This window comes from Myxocyprinus asiaticus, chromosome 28 (genome assembly GCF_019703515.2).
Source record: "Myxocyprinus asiaticus isolate MX2 ecotype Aquarium Trade chromosome 28, UBuf_Myxa_2, whole genome shotgun sequence".
Classification (NCBI taxonomy): Eukaryota; Metazoa; Chordata; class Actinopteri; order Cypriniformes; family Catostomidae; genus Myxocyprinus; species Myxocyprinus asiaticus.
Window position 1 is genome coordinate 29,872,428 of NC_059371.1, and position 24,102 is coordinate 29,896,529.

Consider the following 24,102-nt stretch of genomic DNA (forward strand, 5'->3'; position numbering starts at 1 on the left):
ATTCATCGTAATTGCATGGAAAAGAGCGACCAGCACAGTTTTCAGAATTTCTCCTTTTGTGTTTCAGAAGGTCATACGGGTTTGGAACAACATTTATTTTAATGTTGTTGCTTTTTTTTACTTTTCTTTGCTCCAGAAGAGTATATGTTGTCTCAATGGGTACACAAAGGTTCAACAAATAAAATAATCACCCTGCATAAGGTCCTCAACCTAAAATGAGTTTGGTCAAATGAAGCCACTTACACACTAACGAAACAGAAAGAGTAGGAGAGCAGGAAGAGAAAAGAGGAGACGGTGACAGGAAGAAAGAGAGAGGGAAGACAGAGGGGAAAAAGAGAGACAGAAAGCTGGGGCAGTGAAACATTAACCCTTTCCTTCCCAGAATCACATGCTTACTCATTTAAAAACTCAAGTGACTCTCACTGGGAAAGTACCAACTCAGAAACAGAACAGATTTTCGCATTTTGCGAAAGCAAAAAAATAACTAGATTATTTTTAATTCAAGAGAAATGCAATTATCATGCAGGTGTTGTGCATACAAACGTCAATACAGATCTGATCATCCCAGTCACAATGGCCTCATGGGGCTTTGTGTTGGGTGTAAATAGCTCTTGTGTAACATGCACACATAAAAACATATTATATTCAATTCAACTTAAACATGTAATCTGCACCTCTTGCTAAAACTTGCATGTTATCTGAGCTCTTTTACTTTATAACAAGTCAAAGTGCACATGAAACTGGTGTAAATATCATGGCAATGTGAAATTTACCATTGGTTTACTAATACAGAGGATTAAATATTAAATCTATTTACACCATGGTCTCAGGTTCAAGTGCTTTGTTGTGTTGTAAAATCCTAATCTGACCCCTGACCTTCAGTTGTTTAGCTTCCTATCTAGTTTTGCTCCTGCTTTTCAAAAACACAAAATGCCTCTAGTGAGTGTCTACACACACACACACACACACACACACACGCTGGTGCGGCTATCCTTATGAGGACTCTTCATAGACATAATGATTTTTATACAGTATGAACTACAGTTTTTTTTCCCCAATCCTAACCCTAAACCTAACCCTCACAAAAAACTTTCTGCATTTTTAAATTTTCAATAAAACATAGTTTAGTATGTTTTTTTTAAGCAATTTGAATTATGGGGACACTAGAAATGTCCTCATAATCCACATTTATAGCATAATACCCTTGTAATTACTAGTTTGTAACCTAAAAAAATGTCCTCGTAAACCACCCAAACCCGCCCACACACACACACACACACGAACGGCAAACTGATATGTAGGAACCCCCTAAGACGAATTCTATTCCAAGGTAAATGCTCAGAAAAATGAACAAAGAGTGCATCAGGTGCCCAAAATGAGAAGCCAATGGCTTTACAGCGCTCCTTTAAATCTTTGGCTTCACTTTGCATTGCAAATGAGCTCATACAGCTAAGCAAATTCAAACACATGAACTCTCATGGCCTCACCCTCGTTTTATTTTTCCACTGTTATCGCATCTTTGCAATGTAGCTCTATTTCTCTGTCTTTTTAAAGTGCCACAGTTCATCAGTTAGATATCTTTTTGTTTGTCAGGGGTAGAGTATTTCTAATGGCATGTGGACAAACCTTAAGCGCCCTCTTGTGGTGTTTTAATTTATTTTGTTCAAAAAGGACACCCTTGTTTAACCGTGTTGGGAAGTCTGATTCATTTTTGCGAATCGGTTCGTTTCATTAAAACTGTTCAAGAACGATCCGCACTGCATTTTTCAACGTTTCGTTTGCCGTTTATTAAATTATATTCACAATAATTTGATATGCAGTAGATATATTCCAACATCATTGTTAACAATAGTGTTAAAACATCACTATAGTGCTGTCCATCTTATTATAGTTATCAATAACATTGATTATTCCCATTTTGTTAACAACACTGTTTGTTAACATCTCACAGTTCCTAAACAAATCCATCCCTTACATTTGGGTGATCTTCCGAAACTTTGCGAATTGGTTCTCTAGTCATTCAAAAGGAATAATTTTTATAACACTATTGTTTTTGATGTGAATGACATTGCATGGTTTGTTGTAGAGATGGATAAACAGACTTTAAAAGCATCTTCATATATTTAGTCAGAAAATATAAATCAGAAAATAAAATCAGAAAAATCCTAAATCAGAAAATATAAACTTAAAAGGATTGTTCACCCAAAAATGAAAATTCTCTCATCATTTACTCACCCTCATGCCATCCTAGATGTGTATGACTTTCTTCTGCAGAACACAAATCAATATATTTAGAAGAATATTTCAGCTCTGTTAGTCCTCACAATGGAAGTGAATGGGTGCCAAAATTTTGAAACTCCAAAATCCACATAAAGGGAGCATAAAAGTAATCCATAAGACTCCAGTGGTTAAATCTATGTGTTCAGACACGATATGATAAGTGTCGGTGAGAAACAGATTAATATTTACTTAATTTTTGTCAAATTCTCCTCCCTGCCCATTAGGGGGCGATATGCAAGAAGGACGTGAATCACCAAACAGAAGAAGAAGAATGAGAAAGTGAAAGGAGCAGGGAGGAGAATTTATAGTAAAAAAAAAAAAAAAGACTTAAATATTGATCTGTTTCTCACCCACACCTAGCAAACTGCTTCATAATATATGGATTTAACCACCATGGAGTCATCTGGAGTACTTTCATTTTGCCCTTATGTGGATTTTGGAGCTTTAACATTTTGGCACCCATTCACTTGCATTGTACAGACACACAAAGCAGAAATATTCTTCTAAAAATCTTCGATTGTGTTCAGCAGAAGAAAGTCATACACATCTGGGGTGGCATGAGGGTGAGTGAATGATGAGAGAATTTTCATTTTTGTGTGAACTAACCCTTTAAGCTCTTGACTCTGAATAGACCCTGTTTACAGCAGCGCCATCTTTGATTTTTAACAGGAACGACAACGAGGCTCTGAGGAATAGACGTTCTCTTCAATGCATTGTACTGTAATTTGAAGTGTTTTTGGAACGTCCTGCTGGCAAAACATTGAAACTAAATATTTTTCCAACAACATTCAGTAGACCCCACATGACCTTCTTTCTTCCGTGAAACGCAAAAGAAGATGTTAGGTAGAATGTTAGGGACATCTCCTTTTGTGTTGCATTGAAAAATTCAAATGGGTTTGGAACAACACGAGGGTGAGTAAAAGATGACAGGTTTTTTTTTTTTTTTTTCACATTTGGGAGAACTATTCCATAGTAATTCAACAGAATTACTAAAAAAAGTTATTTATGGTTTTAGTTTTACATTTACTTGCATTCAAAGCAGAGAAGCTTTAATTGTTAATGTAGCAATACACACTTTAACAGGTGGTAGAAACAACACATTTCAAAAGCTTAGAGCTTGTTTATTGCTTTTGAGAGCAAAACTGCATTAGTACATTGTAGAAGAGGATGAAAGTACAGCAGAAGATGGATTTAGAAATGAAGAGCAGAACAGGTCCCATTTTTCTGATGTTAAACGTTGAAGTTTAGAGAACCTTTGTTAGTCCAACTAGGTCTCAACATTCATATGAAGACATCAGTGTATAAAAACTAAAAGAGGCATTCCATAGTTCTGGCATACCGTATTCTGAAAGAAACTGCCATCACAAGTATCACTACTCATAATTGCATCACTTTTTAGCCATTCACATTCACAATTAACAAGTCCTTATCAAAGAATATTTATGAATGTAAAAAAAAATTAAATGTACAAACACTGATGCCTGCACAAAAATCTGATGGAAGCCTATGGTATACATTTAGAGAGAAAAGGGGAAGGGAAAGAGTGTGCAACCAACATAGAAATAAAATCTGTCATCAGTCCATGACACAACTTTGTTCCTGGTACTATAAGGTCAAGGGTCAAAGGTGAATGCGTCCCTGGCTGCGTCTGGTGTGATGGAAGATCTGTAAACCAACACAACACTAAAGTCAAAACACCACTCAATGCCCTCAAGATAAACACAACACACAATGTCAAACTGCATTCTTAACTAAAATCATTCACAGTAATTGGGAAATGTCAAGGATTCTGGTCTTTCCGAGGATTATGTAATAACACTATGGCACAGATAAAGGTGTGGGAAGGATTTTAAAAGTGGGATGGACAATCCTATCCATTAGACATAAGACCACAAGTGTTATCACTAGTGTTATTATTATCTAAGCAATGATATATTATTATCATTTTGAAATATTGTTGTTTCAATTCTACCAACACACTAAATCTAGTCTGTTGAGGGAATCCATTTGTAGACGATTCAACTGGGTTTTAAACTCAAGTGGCAACTGCAAAGCGTGATTAAACATTGCCCTCTGCTGGTTTGAATTTTGCACTGTTTAAGGAATAGTGAAAAAAAATGTTGAAAATGAAAATTCTCTCATTTACTCACTCTCATACCATTCCAAATGTAGATTCTTCTGCAGAATACAAGGAAAGATTTTAAGAAAATCTCAGCTCTGTAGGTCCATACAATGCAAGTGAATGGTGACCAAAACTTTAAAGCTCAAAAAAGGACATAAAGGCAGCATAAAAGTAATCCATATGACTCCAGTGGTTTGTACGTGTCTTCTGATGTGTTCCAATCGATTTTGGGTGAGAACAGACTAACATATAAGTCCTTTTTCCACTACAAATCTTGACATCTGCATTAGTGATCATGATTTAAAGCTCGATTTCACATCCTAGCGCCATCTAGTGTTCTGCGCATGCGTAAAGCATTAGGAAGTGTAAGCGAGCTAGAAAATCACGTTCATGCTTAGAGACTGCAATGGCAAGATGTACAGTGAAAAAGGAGTTGCATTTTGGTCTGTTCTCACCCAATATCGATTAAATGACTTCAGAAGACAGAAAAACTTCAAAGTTTTTGACCCTGTTGACTTGCATTGTATGGACCTACAGAGCAGAGATATTTTTCTAAAAATCTTCATTTGTGTTCTGCAGAAGAAAGTCATACATATCTGGGATGGTATCAGGATGAGTAAATGATGAGAGAATTTTCATTTTTGGGTGAACTATCCTTTAAGTTATTGGACACTTGATCTAATCTAATAGTGGAAAAGAGAAATGCACAGCCAAATGCAGAGTCAAAAGGCCAAACCGAATCCCACTCATGCCATCCCAGCTAGTTTATTTTCCAGGTTTCCATATTATTTTTTTACGGATATGTAAATTGATATGGCCTGCTCACTTAAGCGTGACTTCAGAGTGCGTTTTTGCGCAGCTGCAGTACCTCGGCATGCTTGAAGTTATGTTATTGAAACTTTATTTATTAATATATTCATAATAAATCAAAATAATTCAAGATGCACTGTTGAAGTATGTGACAATTATGGTTTATTTAAACCGCAAAGGTGAAACATGAATTAAAACTTGTGTCAGATGTGAAGGGGGAGGAGAATTTAAGCATGCGTCAGGTGCTTTGACCAAAAAGGCTCTTGTACATCCTTGCTTAGCATCCTTAGTAAGCTTCCTCTGTCCTCGATCCTCGCGGTGCATTTAGAGAATTGATACATCCTTAATGATGGCAGACTTTGATCGGTTTCCGGGTCACAGGCTCGAGAACGGAAGAGCGAGGAAATGAGGATGGACAATTTTGTAAAATGAGAAGCACCCTATATCTTCACTTTAACATTTCAAAAGCACTATACGTTTCTTTGAAGCAGTGATTCTCAATCAGGGGGCCGGGACCCACTAGGGTTGCCTCAGCACACTTCCAAGGGGGCCTCAAGATGACTTAAAATTAATTTAAAATAAGAAATATTAAAATAATTAAAATAATCCAACTTAATTAAAATGCTAAAAATACTTTAAGATATATGCCCACACATTATAAACAGACTCTTTCTGAAACTTCTAGAATCAAAAATGATTCCATGATTAATTATTTTAATCAGACACATCTAGTTTCGGGTGAGGGGGCCTTCAAATATTGTCTTGGACAGTGGGGGGCCTTGGAGTCAAAAAGGTTGAGAACCACTGCTTTAAAGGTGCACTCAGCCATGTTTTATGTATGTTGTCTTGGACTCACATTGACACCTAGCGGCCTGGATGCAGCATCATACAAACACAAAAGTTTTCAGTTACCAATACCATTGTAGAAATTCACTATTCTCAGTCAGCCATGATTAATTTAATAAATGAGTGAAAGAGTCCAACAACAGGGTGGTTACTGAGATTAAGCGAGTAGCATTTGACTGGTCATGTGACTCTAACATAGCATTCCCCATGAGGGGACCCTCTCCATGTAGAATAAAACAACTTTAAAAGGTTACTGAAATGATTGCCGTCTTCATCTCATGTCATTATTTCATACATGTGTTTCAAAATTACAATTCATTTCTAGAGTAAAACTTGTTTTAATGAGGAAAAAAAATATACTCCTTTAACCTTTATCTTGAAATACAATCCTAAAAACATGACACCGCTCAAGATGCTGAAAAACAACATGATGCAATGGCCACAGACACCGATTTGGCTTTTGTAAATCTATAAAAAAATAAAATAAAATAGTGCAAACGGAACTAACTACACTACCCCCGTTTTTCACTATTGCACTGTCCTCGAACAGTCAAAATGCACATCCCTACTGGTTACAAATCTTTTGTTTTGCCACTGTCAATAGGCAGTAATGTCAAAAGAAAAAGAGAGGACCTACTCTGGGTGTGTCTGGGCTGCTGAATGGAGAGGGTTCAGAGGAGCGGTTCTCTTTACCAAACGAATCGTCTCTCTGTCTGTGTGCAAACTTTTGTTTCAGTGCTTCAGCAATAAGAGCTGCTGGGTCAGAAGAACATGCTACGCCTTTACTTCTCCGTCTCCTTACCGGAGTTCCACCTGGAGACCTAAAAGCACAAATACACACACACACACACACACACACGTTTTATTTCTTATTTCAATAAATTAAGCTTATTTCAAAATGCTCAGTTCAGTATTGCATTCATAAGTTCACAAAAATAATTGTATTTTCACTACCATTCAAAAGTTTGGACCCACTTTTGGGTTTCTTAAAAAATGTATGTAAAGCTTATGCTCAAATGCTTGAAATTAGGTTTGTATATAGATTTTTGTGATTTATTTTATTTTTTTTCCAAAACTAAATTTTAAGGTGGTTTTATGGGTGGCTTTGCTTGCGATCTTGCTGCTTCTCATTTGTACATGCATTTTCCATTCATGCAAGAAGCAGTGCGAAATACGTCAGTAAAAGTGCAATAATGCCACCAACTGCTATGAGGCGATTACTGTAAATATTGTATTAGTTTTCATGCAAGTGATTTCGCTTAAATAAAATGCCACTTATTTTTTCATAAAATGTTTTATAACTATAAATATTGTAATAAGCTATTTTTTTATATTAATGTAAAATTAGAATATCAAGGCTAAACAATGCATCTTGCCACCTGTCTCCACATTTGATGAGTTCCACATTTTTATTTTATGACTAAAGAAACAGACTGCATGTTACTTAATATTTTTATTGGCAAATTGGTATAGTATAAATAACATCACATCAATAATTAAAATGGGAAGGCTATAAATGAACATTCAAAATCCACAAAGCACTGGGAATTTCTATTTTCTGTTTATCTAAAGTTGATGTTTCAGACATCTGTTGCAGAAGAGAAAATTAAAGTATACGGTCCATGGCCCATTTATATTTGTACATTGCACAGTTGCCCATTTTCCAAACATAAGCTTTACATATTTCCGTGGTCTATTTTCACCTGGTACTCAGACAGTCGTCCACTCACAGCTTTCCATGAGGCTGTTTTCCTATTTATGTCTCTATAAACGCTCAAAGAAACGTTTAACGTTATATGTCAGGAGGAAATTCTTTTTTCAGGGCCGAGGTGGCAACCCCAGTAACCAGGCACGTAGATAGCCCTGGGCTTCCGTGGCTATAGCCCGAATAATTTTTCTCTAGCCCCGAACTCTTTCTCCCTCATTTTTGTACCATGCGTCTATATATTTTCCCAATGGTTGCAAGGAGCTGTGGCATCGCCCCATCCCCGCTTTAACATGAGCAGAAACTTGCCGGCGTGCGGACTCAGTGGCTGTGTTCACAATAGCATACAAACATACTACTCTTACCGTTTCTGCAATATACAGATACGGTCGAACTAGTAAGGGTTGTATTCTAGTATGCTGTTCCAAACAGCAAAAGAGACAATGCCACGTGCATCCATCGCTCTCGCATATTTGAATAAGAGAAGGAAAGCGGAAATTGGAGAAATAAGGCGATCAGAAATAGATATAAACAGTTTTGTGTTAAAAAACACACCAAACAATTCATCAGACGATTAAAATGATGAATAAGCAGTAAAAACCTCCTCATGGTTCAGGCAGCTGCAGCCCCAGCCCGAAGATTCATCTGACCCAGGTAGACTATTTGTGCTCGGGCATGTTGTTTCATAGCAGCTTTAGGCTGGAGACAGTAAACCAGAGGCATATACAGTTTATCATACACAGCTAACTTCCTTGAAACTTGTGAATGAATGAAGCTGTATTTACTTAATCTTTTTATAATGTCTTCTTTTAAAGCAGCCGTTTTAACACACAATATAAGCTGTTATCAATATCACTGTGGTCAGTTTCAAGTATTTAGATATATAATCATTAAAACAAAGAATACTATACAAGTGCTCGGGGAATTTGCAAACTTTAAGTCAAGACATTCGTTTTTTGCTAAACTCTTTTACTAAGACACGATGCCATGAACCTCGCAAACATTGCAAAATCTAGCAAATATTTTTCTTATGAGCACATAGGCTATTTTAGCATATTTACAGCCTGCTATTTTCTAAACCAAGTTAAAAAACACCAGACGAATTAATAATAAGCTATTAAACTGTCAACTGTACACAACGTGTGGTGAACTACGGAAAGGCAATAGGGACATAATAGTTTTTTTTAAACCACTGTTTGAAATACATAGTATTAAAAGCACGCAATTTCTTTGAGCAGCATATCTGAGACAAAACAGAGTAGGACATTTTATTTTTAGTTTCAGTAATATTTAAATACTAATTATATAAATGATACCTCACAGATGTAAAATTTTAAAAACATTTTATAAAGTGTTTTATATTTCTATATTTCATCAAAGGTGGCCTTACGTATCCACAGCAGTCTGGGCTAAGCCCCCAATATTTTGATTCAATATCAGTATCGGAAGTATTGATACTTTAGGATCGATCTGCCCATCACTATCTCTAATTGAAAATGAATAGGGAAAGCGCGGTGACCGCATCCCGTGTAAAACCGCCTTAAGAGTGCAACTTTTTCTATGTTAAAGCTGCACTATGGGAGATTTTTTGGTTAAAAATGAACAAAATGCCAATATTGATAGAGTAAATAAAAAAAAGTGTTCAAACAATGTCCTTACCTTACCCCGATTGACTACGGTAAGCCGGTATTTTGAGCTGTCGGGTCGGATCTGGCCTGAAATCACAGGCTTATGACGTTCATCCTTACGTCATTACCTCATGTCCGTAAACACAGAAAATAAGTACCGGCTGTCACGTGTTCCGGCTGGAGAAACTATGCTGTTCAGTACAGTCAGTCACTGTCACACAGTTCAGGACAGCATCGCTGCAGTCTGGATGGATGCTTATCTGTTAACTGTTTGGCGTAGTTCTTTACTTGTTTTAATGCTTGGAGATGTTGTCTGGAAGGGTTGTTGAAGCTAATATTGTTTGTCATGCTCATATGAATCGATCATATACAATACTTGCGTGTTAACTGATCGCGATGTATCTACATTGTCCGTAATGTTTACTAATATTCATGACTTCTGGGTATTTTATAACATTGCTGTAGTTTACAGGTTCCCTAAGAGTGTGTGTGTGCACTGCTGTTTTCGGATTTCTTTTGCCCCAGTCGCAGAAATGCACAAGCAATCACTTATTGTCCTTTTAGCACATAATCTGTCTGTTCTGTGCAGTGCATAGTTGTACTATTGCAGTATCACGATTTTACATGCATTATCAACGGAGGCTGTACAATATAGTCTAAAAAGTCTTCCGTTAAACTCATATTAACCATATCACGAGTTTCACCTCTTAAATTGATTAAAGTGTAGAACAATAAAAACATTAAAGGGATAGTATACACAAAAATGCAAATTCTCTCATCATTTATTCACCCTCATGCCATCCCAGATGTGTATGACTTTCTTCTGCTGAACACAAAGATTTTAGAAGAATATTTCAGCTCTTTAGATCCATTCCATGCAAGTGAACAGTGGCCAGAACACTGAAGGTCCAAAAAGCATAGAAAAGGCAGCATAAAAATAATCCATAAAACTCCAGTGGTTAAATCCATGTCTTCAGAAGTGATATGATTGGTGTGGGTGAGAAACAAATCAATATTTAAGTCCTTTTATACTACAAAACTTTACCTTTGACCAGCCCCAACCAGTAGGTGGCGACATGCACAAAGAATGCAAATCACCAAAAAAAAAAAAAAAAAAAAAAGAAGAATGTAGAAGTGGAGATTTAGAGTAAAAATTACTTATTTTTAGTAAAAAAGGACTTAAACATTGATCTGTTTTTTTTACCCACACCTTGCTTCTCAAGACATGGATTTAACCACTAGAGTCATATGGATTACTTTTATGCAGCCTTCATGTGCTTTTTGAGCTTAAACGTTTTGGACCCTATTGACTTGTATTCTGAGGACCAACAGAGCTGAGATATTCTTCTAAAATCTTCATTTGTGTTCTTCAGAAGAAAGTCACACATCTGGGATGGCATGAGTGTAAGTAAATAATGAAAACTGTATTTTGGGGGAACTATCCCAGCTTTAATTAAACATTTTTTAAATTAAAGAGTTGGTTCAGAGACTGAAGGTAAAATGGCCGACAAGTGCCCAATATATACAGGAACTCATTCAATATCGTTTAAAAAGCATCCAGTTTTTTTGTTTTTGTTTGTTTGTTTAACATTTTTCGGTCACTACATAATTCCATAATTTAAATGATTTTACTATTGTTTTAAAATGTGGGAAAAACGCATTAATAAAAAACTGGTTAAAGTGTCCAAACTTTTCACTGGTTGAGTAAATGGATCCAGAACATCCATACCTCTCCACAGAACGCAGTTTGACTTGATTCAGGTCTCTCAGCACATCTAGCATGGAGGGCAGAGCAGCAGGTGCTGAACCCACAGAGGGCTCACACTGTGCCGTCTTTTCTCTTTTTGCTGCTTGTCTCTGTCGAATCACCTCTGTCACTGACACCTCCTTGGAGCTGCCCACAGCAGGAGGTGGTGGTGGTGGAGGTGGCGGAACACAGATAGGAGTGGAAGTGAGGACAGGAGTTCGTAGAGTAGAACATGGAGTACCGGGATCACCTGGAAAACCAGATAGACAACAGATGAGCAACACATATACAGCAAAAAAACTGTATCAGAAAATGAAGCATTAAAGGGGTCATATAATGGTTTTCCCCCTCTTTTGTGCCAAAAACACTCACCATAACCATTTTTCTCCCTCTCTCTGAACTTTAAATATGAAACATACTATTTTTGTTGCTATGCCTTTAAAGAAACAACCTGCATTGTGACACGCGTAAATAGTATCTATTCTACTTATGACAGAAACAAGTTGTTTTTACAGCTTTGTTTCAATAAATGGTTATTTTGGACAGTATGTAAGGGTATGTAGTTACAGTATACTAGAACAGTATTAAATATGTATACCTCTAAAAGTACAATCTGATCTGTGGGAATTTGGTTTGTAGCAAATAGGAGTCGCTACAAAGAATATTATAAGAGATCTCTGCAGCATAAAAAAAAAAAACCTGCCAGTTACAGCACTGCCAGACAGACTGCAAACATTACCTGCTGGAGCTGTGACTATCATAGCAATCTGTGCTCGTAGTCTTTGGAGTTCCTCTTCCAGAGCAGAGATCTTCTGCAGGGCGTCTGGCTGGGTGCCCCGCCCTGGCAGCCAGCCTTCTCTATGAGCATGCGCAGACACGGACGTTGGGCATTCAGACCCTTCTGAGGCAATCTCGAAACCTTGCTGTGCACAGTGTTTCCTCAGAGGGATGACATTCCTGTTATGAACATGACGAGATGTGATAACACTGAATTTTCTAAAAAAAAAATAATAATAGTAAAAAAAATATATATACTATTTTGACTTAAAAAATTATGTATACGCCCTGCCGAGTACCCAGGGCATATTACAGAAACTTCTTACGTTAAAGGAATAGTTAAAGGGTTAGTTCACCCAAAAATGAAAATTCTCTCATCATTTACTCACCCTCATGCCATCCCAGATGTGTATGACTTTCTTTCTTCAGCAGAACAAAAACAAAGATTTTCAGTAGAATATCTCAGTTCTGCAGGTTCAGTTGCCTCCGTGTCCGAGACCGTCATTCCACGCATCTTATCATGTGGCTTGTTGAGTGCGTTACCACGGAGACTTCACGCTATTCTCCATGGCATCCACGCACAACTCACCACGTGCCCCACCGAAAGCGAGAACCACATTATAGAGACCATGAGGTTACCCCATGTGACTCTACCCTCCCAAGCAACCGGGCCAATTTGGTTGCTTAAGAGACCTGGCTGGAGTCAGCACGCCCTGGATTCGAACTCATGACTCCAGGAGTGGTAGTCAGCGTCTTTACTCGCTGAGCTACCCAGGCACCCGGTCTCTCCTAAATTACAAACGTTGAGTTACAAACGTATGCCATTTGGCTGGTCATTTTAAGACCTGGCGACTGGCACTCTTTATTGTTGTCTATGTATTTAAGTTTAAGGGTTTATTATTTTGTTTGAAGGGATTGAGGATTGCATAAGGTAAGGTAAAACTAGAAGTGTTCTTTGCTTATTGTAATGCTTAAAAAGGCTTGGAAGAACTTGGGGGAGGGTTGGGAATGGTCACTGGGGTATGTTTTGCTGACTTTGCACCTTTCATGTATGAACTTTTTTCTTTACTTTGTGACATTTTTATTACCCATATCTGTTTCTCTGGTTTGACGTTAAGGACGGACATTAAGTGCAGGTTGGTGCATTTTGGGAGGTTGGGCCAAGAACTTTCTTGTTACGCACAGAGTTTTTATACCTGTTCTAATGAGTAAAGAACTTAGATTTGTGAGTTGGAACGTTAAGGGTTTAAACCATCCAGTGAAGAGAAGTAGGTTTCTCTCTCACCTTAAACAGCTCTAGGCAGGGGTGGCTTTCCTGCAAGAAACACATTTACTGTGTACGGACCATCCACGTCTTCAACAAGGGTGGGCGGGGCAGTTTTTTCATTCATCCTTTCAGGCGAAGGCAAGAGGTGTGGCCATCTTGACTGATAAAAGCATACCCCTTTATATAATCGACATCATTTCAGATAAGAATGGCCATAATATAATTGTATTAGGCAAACTATGTAACACCAATGTTGCTTTGGCCAATTTTTATGCCCCAAATATAGACGATGTTAGCTTTTTTAAACACTCATTATCTTATCTTCCAGATTTGAATTCTTATTCTCTTATACTTGGGGAGGAATTCAACTGCTGCCTGGACCCATTGATGGATCACTCTTCCTCTAAACCTTGTACCGCTAGCAAATCTTCCATCTATCTAAAACACTTTTTTCTGAATATGGTATAACAGATGTGTGGCATTTTTTGAATCCTACAAATAGAGAATATTCATTCTTCTCAAATGTACATCACACTTATTCACATATCGATTACTTCTTTCTTGACAATACTTCGATTTCTAGGGTTCAGTCTTGTGCATACCAAAGCATTGTCATATCTGATCATGCCCCTTGAACTCTTGACATGGCATTTCCATATTTGTCTTGCTTCAGGAGAAATTGCCATTTCAATTCTTCCCTCTTAGCAGATGAGGACTTTTTTTCTTTCCTATCTAAACAAATTTCCCTTTTTTAAACACAAATAAATCAGAAGGTGTTTCAAACTCAACAGTGTGGGAGGCTCTTAAGGCATACTTAAGAGGCCAAGTTACCACTTATACCGCCAATAAAAGACAACAATCTAAAGCAAAAAACAAATCTTCCTTGGAAATGAAATATCTTGATTAGACAAACGATTCGCTAGGTCTCCTACACCAGACCTGTACAAAGAGCGCCTTAAACTTAAAACAGAGTATGATTTGCTTTCGACCAATGAAACAGAGTCTCTCTTAAGAAGTAATTTCTATGAATTTAGCAAAAAAGCAGGGAAGTTATTGGCCAATAAGCTATGTGGGATCAGAGCAAAACAGTGGGCTTTTTCTAGATAATGGGGAGATCACAACTAACCATGGCATGATTAAAGATATATTCAGAAAGTTTTACTCTACATTGTATGCATCAGACTTCACTCTTAACCAGGATGCCATGGGAAGATTATTTGGGAGCTTAACTACACCTACATTATCTTTACAATTTAGAACTGGTTTGGAAGAGCCAATATCTCAGGAGGAGGTGGCAGCTGCTATCTCTTCGTTACATTCAGGGAAGTCACCAGGACCTGATGGTTTTCCATCAGAGTTCAATAAAATAATTTCTGCACAGCTTATCTGACCTCAATCTTTTCTGAATCTCTTGAGAGAGGAGCTCTTCCCCCAACTTTGACCCAGGCTTGTATTTCCTTATTACTTAAAAAAGATAAAGATTCATAAGGCTGTGCCTCGTATAGGCCTATATCTCTGCTCAATTGCGACGTTAAAATTTTGGCCGTTTCCCCTGATCAAACTGGATTTATCAAAAATTGTCATTCTTTAAGATTACAATTTTTATTGATTCATAGAGATGAAAAAGAAAAACAAAACATATATACAATGAATCAACATTTAACTCCCACTACTACCCCTCCCCCTCCCCAATCAACAACCCCAACCCCCAACGAATATCACCGTGGTCTCACATAAGTACACACACACACACACACAAAAATTTATATTAATACATACACACACACACACACACACACACACACACACACACAAAATCATACACATCTAAAACTAAGGCTCTCCACAGTCCCTCCTCGAGAGTCCCCCAAAAACATCAAATAACTGCCCCATTTCACATCAAATGAATCCCAGATCCCCAAACTTCTACACAACACCTCCTCGAAAGCTGCCACCCTCCCCATCTCCTCACATCACACCCGAATTAAGGGCGCTCCAGCCGACTTCCATCCCCTTAACACAATCTGCCTGCCTGCCGTAACACTGGTCAGGACCCAATTGTTTATGTATTTATCTCCTATATCGATGACCATAGCCCAAAACACTGAGTCTGGGGCAAAACGAAACCCGAGTGCGCAACACATCACACACAAATCTCTGAACCTTCAACCAAAATTCCTGGATCTCAGCACACCACCAAAAAACATGGGCCATGACTCTATCCTCCGACTGGCATCACCAGCAGGTGGGTGCGCCTTTAAGAACAAGCCTATACAATCTATGTGGTCCAATAGAATCTATATAAAATCTTGAATTGCATAAGGCGCACCCTTGCATCTCTAGATACAGACTTGACGTTTTTTAGAATCCTAGCCCACACTCCCTCCTCCAAAACCAAGTTAAAATACTTCTCACATAATCTCTTGATAGAAGTTAAAGCTCCGTCCCCCAGACTCGGAATTAGCAGGGAGTAATACACTGATGCCTCATGACCTTTTCCAAAAGCAGTAATCACCACTCCCAGAGTGTCTGCCGCTTTAGGGGGGTGTATGCTACTCCCAAAAATAGTACAGAGCAGGTGGGACAGCTGTAAATACCTAAAAAAAAACAACTGAGATCTGGAAATCCCAAAATGTTGAACAAAATTTTCAAAGGATCTCAACACTCCACTCTCATATAGGTCACAAACCCCCTCACAATCCACTCTGACCAGCAGAAAGGGAACTTATTAATACATAATTTTGGGTTCAGCCATATGCTCAAGGCAACATTAAAATAAATCTCTGAATTAAACACTCTGGACACTTTTGTCCATACCGAGTGCAAACACGAGATAACAGGGTGTAACTTAACTTCTCTGGTTAGTTTGATAGAAAGGCTTTGCAATGGCGAAAAAGAGGCAAGAACTTCCTGTTCTATACAAAACCAGGGAGGGGCTCTCTCAGGTGGAAGCGACCAATGAGCCAAAGGTCTGAGACCGAATGCATAATAATTAAACAAAATCTTGAGTAGGCCTAGCCCACCTTTGTCAATCGGCCTATGTAATTTATTGAAACGTAATCTGGGACACTTACCATTCCATATGAATGACTTCGCTATGCTATCAAATTGCTTGAAATAAGAGAGGGGGACATCTAGAGGAAGAGATTGTAGCAGGTAGTTGAATTTTGGAATAGAATTCATTTTAATAACATTAACCTTCCCAATCATAGATAAATGTATTGAAGCCCACCTGCCCAGATCGCTCGAAAAACTTTTTATTAAGGGGTCAAAATTGACACTAAATCAATCACACAAATTTGCTGGGAATAAAATGCCCAAACACTGGAAGACACCCGGCTGAAAAGCCATCGCTGGCAGTACGCTGTCAGAGACAAAGCTTCGGATTTAGACCAATTGACTCTGTATCCTGAGAACTTAGAAAAGGAATTCATAATTCTGTGGAGGCAAAGCATAGACCTAGTGGGTTGGAGACGAATAATAAAATATCATCTGCGTGAAGCAAAAGCTTATGTGCCACCACCCCTGGAAAATCATCTTCCTTTCTTATCGCAGCTGCTAATGGTTCCAGGGCAAGACAGAACAATAATGGGGAAAGAGGGCAACCCTGCCGGATGCCCCTATCCAGAGTAAAATAATCTGAAATTAATTAATTTGTTTGTTCCGCCACTACCGGGTGTCTATAAAGTAACTTAATCCATCCAATAAAAGTATTCCCGAACCAGTATATTTCCAAAATCTTAAAAAGATAATCCCATTCTACCACATCAAATGCCTTTTCAGCGTCAAGTGAGATGGCAGAGACCGGAGTCTGATCATTCACCACTGACCACATAATATTGATGAAATGCCTAATGTTATCAGAAGAGCTGCGACCCCGAATAATCCCCACCTGATCTATAAGAGATGTCATAACTTTACTTAATCGGTTAGCCAAATTTTTTACAATATTTTTACATCTAGCTGGATCAGGGAAATTGGACGATAACTTTTACACTTGCTTGGATCTTTGTCTTTTTTAAAAATCAGACTGATCCGGGCTTGTGTCATGGTTGGCGGAAGCTTTCCATTCTTTAATGATTCCGTATAAACTTCTAACAAAAGTGGGGCCAATTCTGAAGCATAAGATCTAAAAAAATTCAGCGGCAAAGCCATCTGGCCCCGGAGCCTTGCCTGTAGGCAAGGCCTTAATTACCTTGCCAAGCTCATCCAAGGTTCTCTCAGAATCAAGATAATTTTTTTGCGCAGTCGTCAGTTTAGGGAGTTCTACTGGTTCCACAAAATTTCTAATATCTTCATCAGTAGACGAAGATGTGGAGCTATAGAGATCTAGATAGAATTCTTTAAAAGCATTATTAATGGCCGAGGTAAAAATGTCACCTGCAAATTTCACTGAGAGAATGGTAGAAAAAGACTCTCTCTGTTTTATATATCTAGCTAGAAGTTTTCCTGCTTTGTCCCCCGACTCAAAGTATGACTGTCTTGCCCTGAATAGCCAAAACTCCACCTTCCGTGACAAAATAGTGTTATATCTGTATTTCAATCGGGTCAATTCTGAGGCCATCAGATGACATTCGGCGCTTCAGCTCTGCCTTCGACACTTTTAATATTCCCTTCCAAATCCATGAGTTCTCGTGCTTTGGATTTTTTGATAAATGAGGCATACTGTATGATCTGACCCCTAATAACAGCTTTAAGTGCCTCCCAAGCCACACCCACAGAGGATACTGAGGACCAGTTTGTCTCCATATAAACATTGATTTCGGCCTTTAACATTTGTTGAAATTCAGGATTTTGCAAAAGGGATACATTAAAGCACCAACTATATGATTTCTTTTTCTCCGTATGTGGCAACACCTCTAAACTCACCAGGGCGTGATCTGAGACCAAGATGTTTCCAATTGAGCATTCAACAACAGATGAAATGAGGGACTTAGATATATATATAAAACAAAAAATCTATTCTAGAATAAATCTTATGGACTGATGAAAAGCATGTACAGTCCCTACCAGATGGGTTCAAAAGTCTCCAAATATCTGTAAGACCAAGATATTCACATCCTGTGAAGTGTCACTGTTGCTCTTGGGGACTTACACACTTTTGCTTCACTATGATCAAGGACTGAGTCCATCAAAAAATTAAAATCTCCTTCCAAAATTATATCATGAGGGGTGCCAGCGGCTTGCAACATCCCTTCAAGATCTATAAAAAACCCTGATCATCAGCATTAGGTGCATAAATATTAGCCACAATCAACCTTTGCCCCTCAATTCCTGCTAAAACAATAATGACTCTTCCTAATTTATCTTTAATCTGTTTGAGACATTTGAATTGTAGATGCTTACTTATCAATATAATGACTCCCCTGCTCTTACTTGAGCCAGCACTAAAGAAAACATGTCCACCCCATATCTTCCCAAATTTTTCAGCTTCCAGTGGGGAAATATGTGTTTCTTGAAGAAACACTATATCATATTTCTTACATTTAAGAAAATAAACAGCCTTCCTTCTTTTTATGGGGTGCCCCAACCCATTCCACATGGAGAGAGACACAATCTGGTCATACTAACATTTGACTGTTAAAAATAAAATTACAACAACCACATTCCAGCATTAGTGCAACAATCAAACCCCGAACATCCCCCAGAAAAAAAAAAAAAAACTTGCGCATTAACTCCTGCCAACTGGCGTCCATCCCTCTAAACTCAAACAGTCCACGTACGCCTACGAGAGCCCCCGCGTCAACTTTGCTGTCGGATTGCTCAAGTCCGGTGCTTCTATACAAATTTTGTGAGACAGAATTACACAACAGAAAATAATCTATAAAACAAACTCCAGCCAATAGGAGGCATAAGCACAAAAAGCATGTAGATTCATCCACATAACTGTCCCAAAGTTGTGTTCCTCCACAAAACAAACTCAAGCCTCTAGCGGAACCAGCACAAAAAAAAAAAAAAAACACAAAAAAAAGTGCATTCAGTTTCCTCGAATGAATGATCAGTGAGCCGGCTCATTCGGCTGTTACATGAGTGCAACAAATGACCTAATCACTCCAATGCCCTGCAAGAAATATTCCACAAAACAAACTCCGGCCAGTAGGAAGCATAAGCACAAAGAACGTGCCGATTCATCCACAAACTGTCCCGAGTGTTATTCCACAAAACAAACTCTAGCCACTAGGCAGAACCAGCACAAAAAGAAACAAAAAAGGCGCTCAGTTTCCTCGGACAGTCAAGTGAATGTTCAGTGAGTCAGGCTCACTTGGCTGCATCGAGAGTACCACAAAATGACTTACTCATTCCATTGACTTTATGAAGGACATTGTTTGCTGTGGGCATGTAAATATTTTGTGGCCATCCTTAGTATCCATTCTCAATTTGGCCGGGAATGTCTGTGCAAAATTGACCTTCCATTGATGTAAGTGTTTCTTGCATTCCTTGAATCGATCACGTTTCTCTCGTCAAATTCGCAAATTCTGGGAACAAGAAAATGCTGTGGTTCTTCCAAGAATGCCTTCCTTTACTCCTCACCTCACGTAACACGAGATCTTTATCAGGTGATCTCAGAAATTTGGCCAGAATTGATTGGGGCCCGTCTCTCTCAGCGGATCGCCGAGCTGGAACTCTGTGAGCTTGCTCGATTTCCAGCTTATGGCCTGTTATGTCGAGCAGACTCAGGAGGAGCCCGTCTCGGAATTTCACCATAACTCGGCCTTCTTCGTCCTCAGGAATTCCAACAATTCGGACATTGTTTCGCCGGTTACGAAGTCTTCCAACTTTTCCCAGATGCGCTCCAAATCTGCCTTGGTCGCTAGAGGGTTAGCAGCTAATTCCCTCTCCGATGACTCCAGATAATCTATCCATTTCTCGACATCCCCCACTCTTGTAACAATCTCAGTGAATTTCGTCTCCATGGCAGTGATCGATCGACGTATTACAGCAAGATCCTCCAAGTCAGCAACAACCTTCGTCAGCACTGCCGACACATTCATCAATTGATGCTGAATTTCCTTCACTTCACCGTCCAAACTGACTCCTGGCCTTTCGACCTGCTGCTCAGGGGCTTCAGCTTGAGCACGCAAGTATCTTTTAATATCTCCAGAGCCTGAGGATTTTGAATTCTTTGACATATTGTCTTCCTAGAACAGTTAAGAATCAGGGTGTATCAAATCTCATCGGTTTATGACACAAAAAGTATTCAAACTAGCAAAGTGTGCAGAGCTCGCCGTTCACACATCCAAACCTCGCATGGCGCCATGCGACTCCCCTCGTCATTCTTTTTTCAACATCTGTCGTTTGTTTAATATTATTTTCTCCCAACAACAGGCCATCCCAGAGAGTGTTGTTCCTTTAGATGCCGAAAAGGCATTTGACAGGGTGGAGTGGGAGTACCTATTTTTAGTACTTGAGAAATATGGATTTGGCCCAACTTTTATATCTTGGATTAAGTTATTGTATAGTGCTCCCTCTGCTGTAGTCTTAACCAATAATCAGTATTCAAAACCATTTAACCTACATCGAGGGACTAGACAGGGCTGCCCTTTAAGTCCTTTACTATTCGCTCTAGCCATTGAGCCACTGACAGTTGCCCTATGTGACTGCCATCAGATTACTGGGGTTCATCGTGGGGGTCTCGAACACAAGATGGCTCTGTATGCAAATGAACTGTTACTTTTCGTTTCCAGTCCTCAGGGTTCTCTGCCTACAGTTCTTTCCCTACTCGAAAACTTTGGTCAGTTTTCTGCATACAGGCTTAATTTGCACAAGAGTGAACTCTTTCCAATTAACAGTGCTGCTCTGCAATTACAATATAAATGTACATATCTTGGGATTTGCGTCATGCGCCACTACAAACACCTTCTCAAAAACAACCTTATTAAACTCTTTGAACAGACTAAAAAAGATCTTGCCAAGTGGTCCCCCCTCAAAATTTCACTAATTGGATGTAGTAAATGACAGTGCTTCCTAAATGTCTTTACTTTTTTCAGTGCCTACCTCTGTTTATTCCTCTGTCATTCTTTAAATCTCTGGACGCTACCATTTCTTTGTATATTTGAAATGGTAAGAATCTCCGCCTGCACAAAGCATTTCTTCAGAGATCTAAAAGCAATGGTGGCATGGCCCTTCCTAACATTAAATTTTACTACTGGGCAGCCAGCTTTCTGATGGTCCATCCTGGGTTGTCGTAGAGGCGTGTGCTTATAAGCAAATCTCTCTTTCAGCATTGCTTGGTGCGTTTCCACAGATATCCTACACACGTCAATTGCCCAGTTGTGAAACATTCGTTAAGGATCTGGGCTCAGTTCAGGAAAACTGTTTGGGGTTGCCCCAGAGGAATCATGGTTATCGACATCAAGGCGTGAGGTCCCAGCTTTTACCTCCTTGTTAACACGCAGAGCGGTACTGTTAAAGTGGAAGGAGACTGCCCTGCCCACTTATACACAGTGGTCCAGAAATATAATGTCTTGCCTCCACCTCAAAAAGATTAGATATTATTTACGAGGCTCTGAGAAAAAAAATTTTTAAGACCTGGCAACCTGTTTTGGATTATTTCCATGGATCTAAATAATGTCTAGTCAATGATCGAGCTTTTCATTGTCATTTTAAATGGATGTCAAACCGGTGATATTTTATTTTTATTTATTTTATATGTGTAGATGTGTATGTACATGTATATGTATATGAATGTGTGTGTGTGTGTGTGTATATATATATATATGGGTATTTGCGTATGCATTTGTACATGTATGTGTATATATGCTGTGACAAGGTCAGCACCGATGGGGTTTCTTTGGAACTGTTGTTGGTAAGGGATGGGAAATTGTCGATTGTAATTTTGTAGCAAAATAAAAAATTAAAAAAATCTTTGAAAGAAAAGTAATTCATACATCTACAGTGGTTAAATCCATATCTTCACAAGAAATATGATAGGTGTGGGTGAGACAAATCGGTGCCATATCACCTATAGTTTTTTACTATAAATCTTCACTTTCACATTCTTCTTTTTTTGGGGGGTGGGGGGGCGGAATTGCATCGACATCTACTGGGCAGAGAAGGAGAATGTATAGTAAAATAGGACTTAAATTTTGATCTGTTTCTCACCCACACCCATCATGTCGCTTCACAATACATGGATTAAACCACTCGAGTCATATGGATTACTTTTATGCTGCCTTTTTTGTCCTTTTGGAGCTTTAAAGTTCTGGCCACCATTCACCTGTGGACCAACAGAGCTGAGATATTCTTCTGAAAAATCTTCATTGGTTTTCAGCAGAAGAAAGAAAGTCATACATACTCATCTGGAATGGCATCAGGGTGGGTAAATGGTGAGAGAATTTTAATTTTACATACTTTAAAATAGGAAATTTAGCCCCTAAACTATATTTAGAACAGTAGACTTCCAGACACTGACGGTCTTCGGTGAGCTATTATTAAACTTGTATTCTGACAGCTTCTAATGTCTGACTACCTGAACTTAGTGTGGCTGTCTCCTTCATCTTCCACCAGCCACAACACATCAGCTAATGTAGGAATAACTGGTGTGTCCACCGAGACATCAATATGGCAATGTCTACTGAATGTTTGCAGAGGAATCTGGAAAGAATCGGAACTAATTAGTGATTGAGTATTTAAGACAGTCTTTCGAGTTCAGTCTTGTAAAGATTTTATATACAAAGAAACTAAAGTGCTTCCCAAATGCTTATTAATATTTTAAACATACTGTACATGCTATATAAAAGCTTACATGTTATATATGCAAGCAAACATGCAGTTTGAACATCTTTTAATTATAAAAGCACTGCATGTCAAAAAGCAAAGCATCTAATATGCAAAAACTGTCAATTTATTATTAGCAAAAAAGCTGCCCATCAAATGGGAAAGTTAAAATCAAAATAACACGAGTACACATCAAGATCTTAATAATAAGTTCTCTGATACCTGAAACCGCACTCGAGGGTACGGAGAGAGAGGTAGGTTTGTCCCAATCATACGGACTACGCTCCGGTACTGCCCACACAGGGTACTGTCCCATACTGGAACAAGCTGCAACAACATATTAGTGTTGGCAAACATATATTGTCCAAAAAGATGTATTTTCAAACTTAAACTTAAAAACCATCTGAATCTTCCTCCTAAAACACTTCTATAGTTTGTACAGTATAAAAATCATTATGTCTATGGAGGGTCCTCACAAGTATAAAACCAACGTGTGTGTGTGTGTGTGTGTGTGTGTAAATAGTCAAATGATATATGCACATCAAATTGACTTGCCCAAATCTTAATTCACTATACCATGTCAGCTGGCACTCCAAAGTATTCCAGGACACATCGCAGTAGATCAACAATGTCCTCCAACAGAGACATTGACAGTTTTCCAAGTAGTGTGTTATTCCACAGTGCAGCTGGAATTCTGCTGACAGATTCAACCAACACACACTGCACCAAACTGTCCTCTCCACGTGACCTGAGGGATCAAATCAACTGCATTACATTCAATTCTGTAACAAAAGCTCTATTGTAACATGCACCGTTACATTTAATTTTTTTTATTTTTTTATTTATATGTTCAAGAATCTAATGGCAAAAGCTCAGAAGTGTGATCGACTACGGATGTATCAGCATCACATAATCAAACAGCAGCCTCTGTCCTAACACGGAGTACTTGACAAAGTACACTTATTTCAATCCTAAGCGTTACTGTGTAATATATCTGTGGTCAATTCATACACATATACATTATAAAATTAATACAACTTTATAATCACAAACTGTTAAGAAAATAAAAGCGCATTTACCCTGTGTCACGCTTTCCGTGCAGGTAAACTCAAATAAAGCTGTTTGTGTGAGCTTGTTTGTGATTGGACCAGAGGAGTGCACAGGCGCATTTAGCCAATCAGTTTGAAGTATTTAGAACGTCGT

At 38.5% G+C, this 24,102-nt stretch overlaps 1 protein-coding gene across 1 annotated transcript; it reads right to left on the reverse strand.

Annotated features, from left to right (window-relative positions):
• Window positions 1-2,872: 2,872 nt before the first annotated feature.
• Window positions 2,873-24,034, reverse strand: LOC127418681 (mitochondrial fission regulator 2-like). The gene is made up of 8 exons (XM_051659392.1): window positions 23,979-24,034; window positions 23,476-23,647; window positions 23,122-23,226; window positions 22,652-22,776; window positions 11,878-12,095; window positions 11,121-11,388; window positions 6,696-6,879; window positions 2,873-3,945 (listed from the first exon to the last, which is right to left on the reverse strand). The coding sequence occupies exons 2-8, from the start codon at window positions 23,545-23,547 to the stop codon at window positions 3,901-3,903; spliced, it is 1,017 nt and encodes a 338-aa protein (XP_051515352.1). The 5' UTR covers window positions 23,548-23,647; window positions 23,979-24,034; the 3' UTR covers window positions 2,873-3,900.
• Window positions 24,035-24,102: the final 68 nt, after the last annotated feature.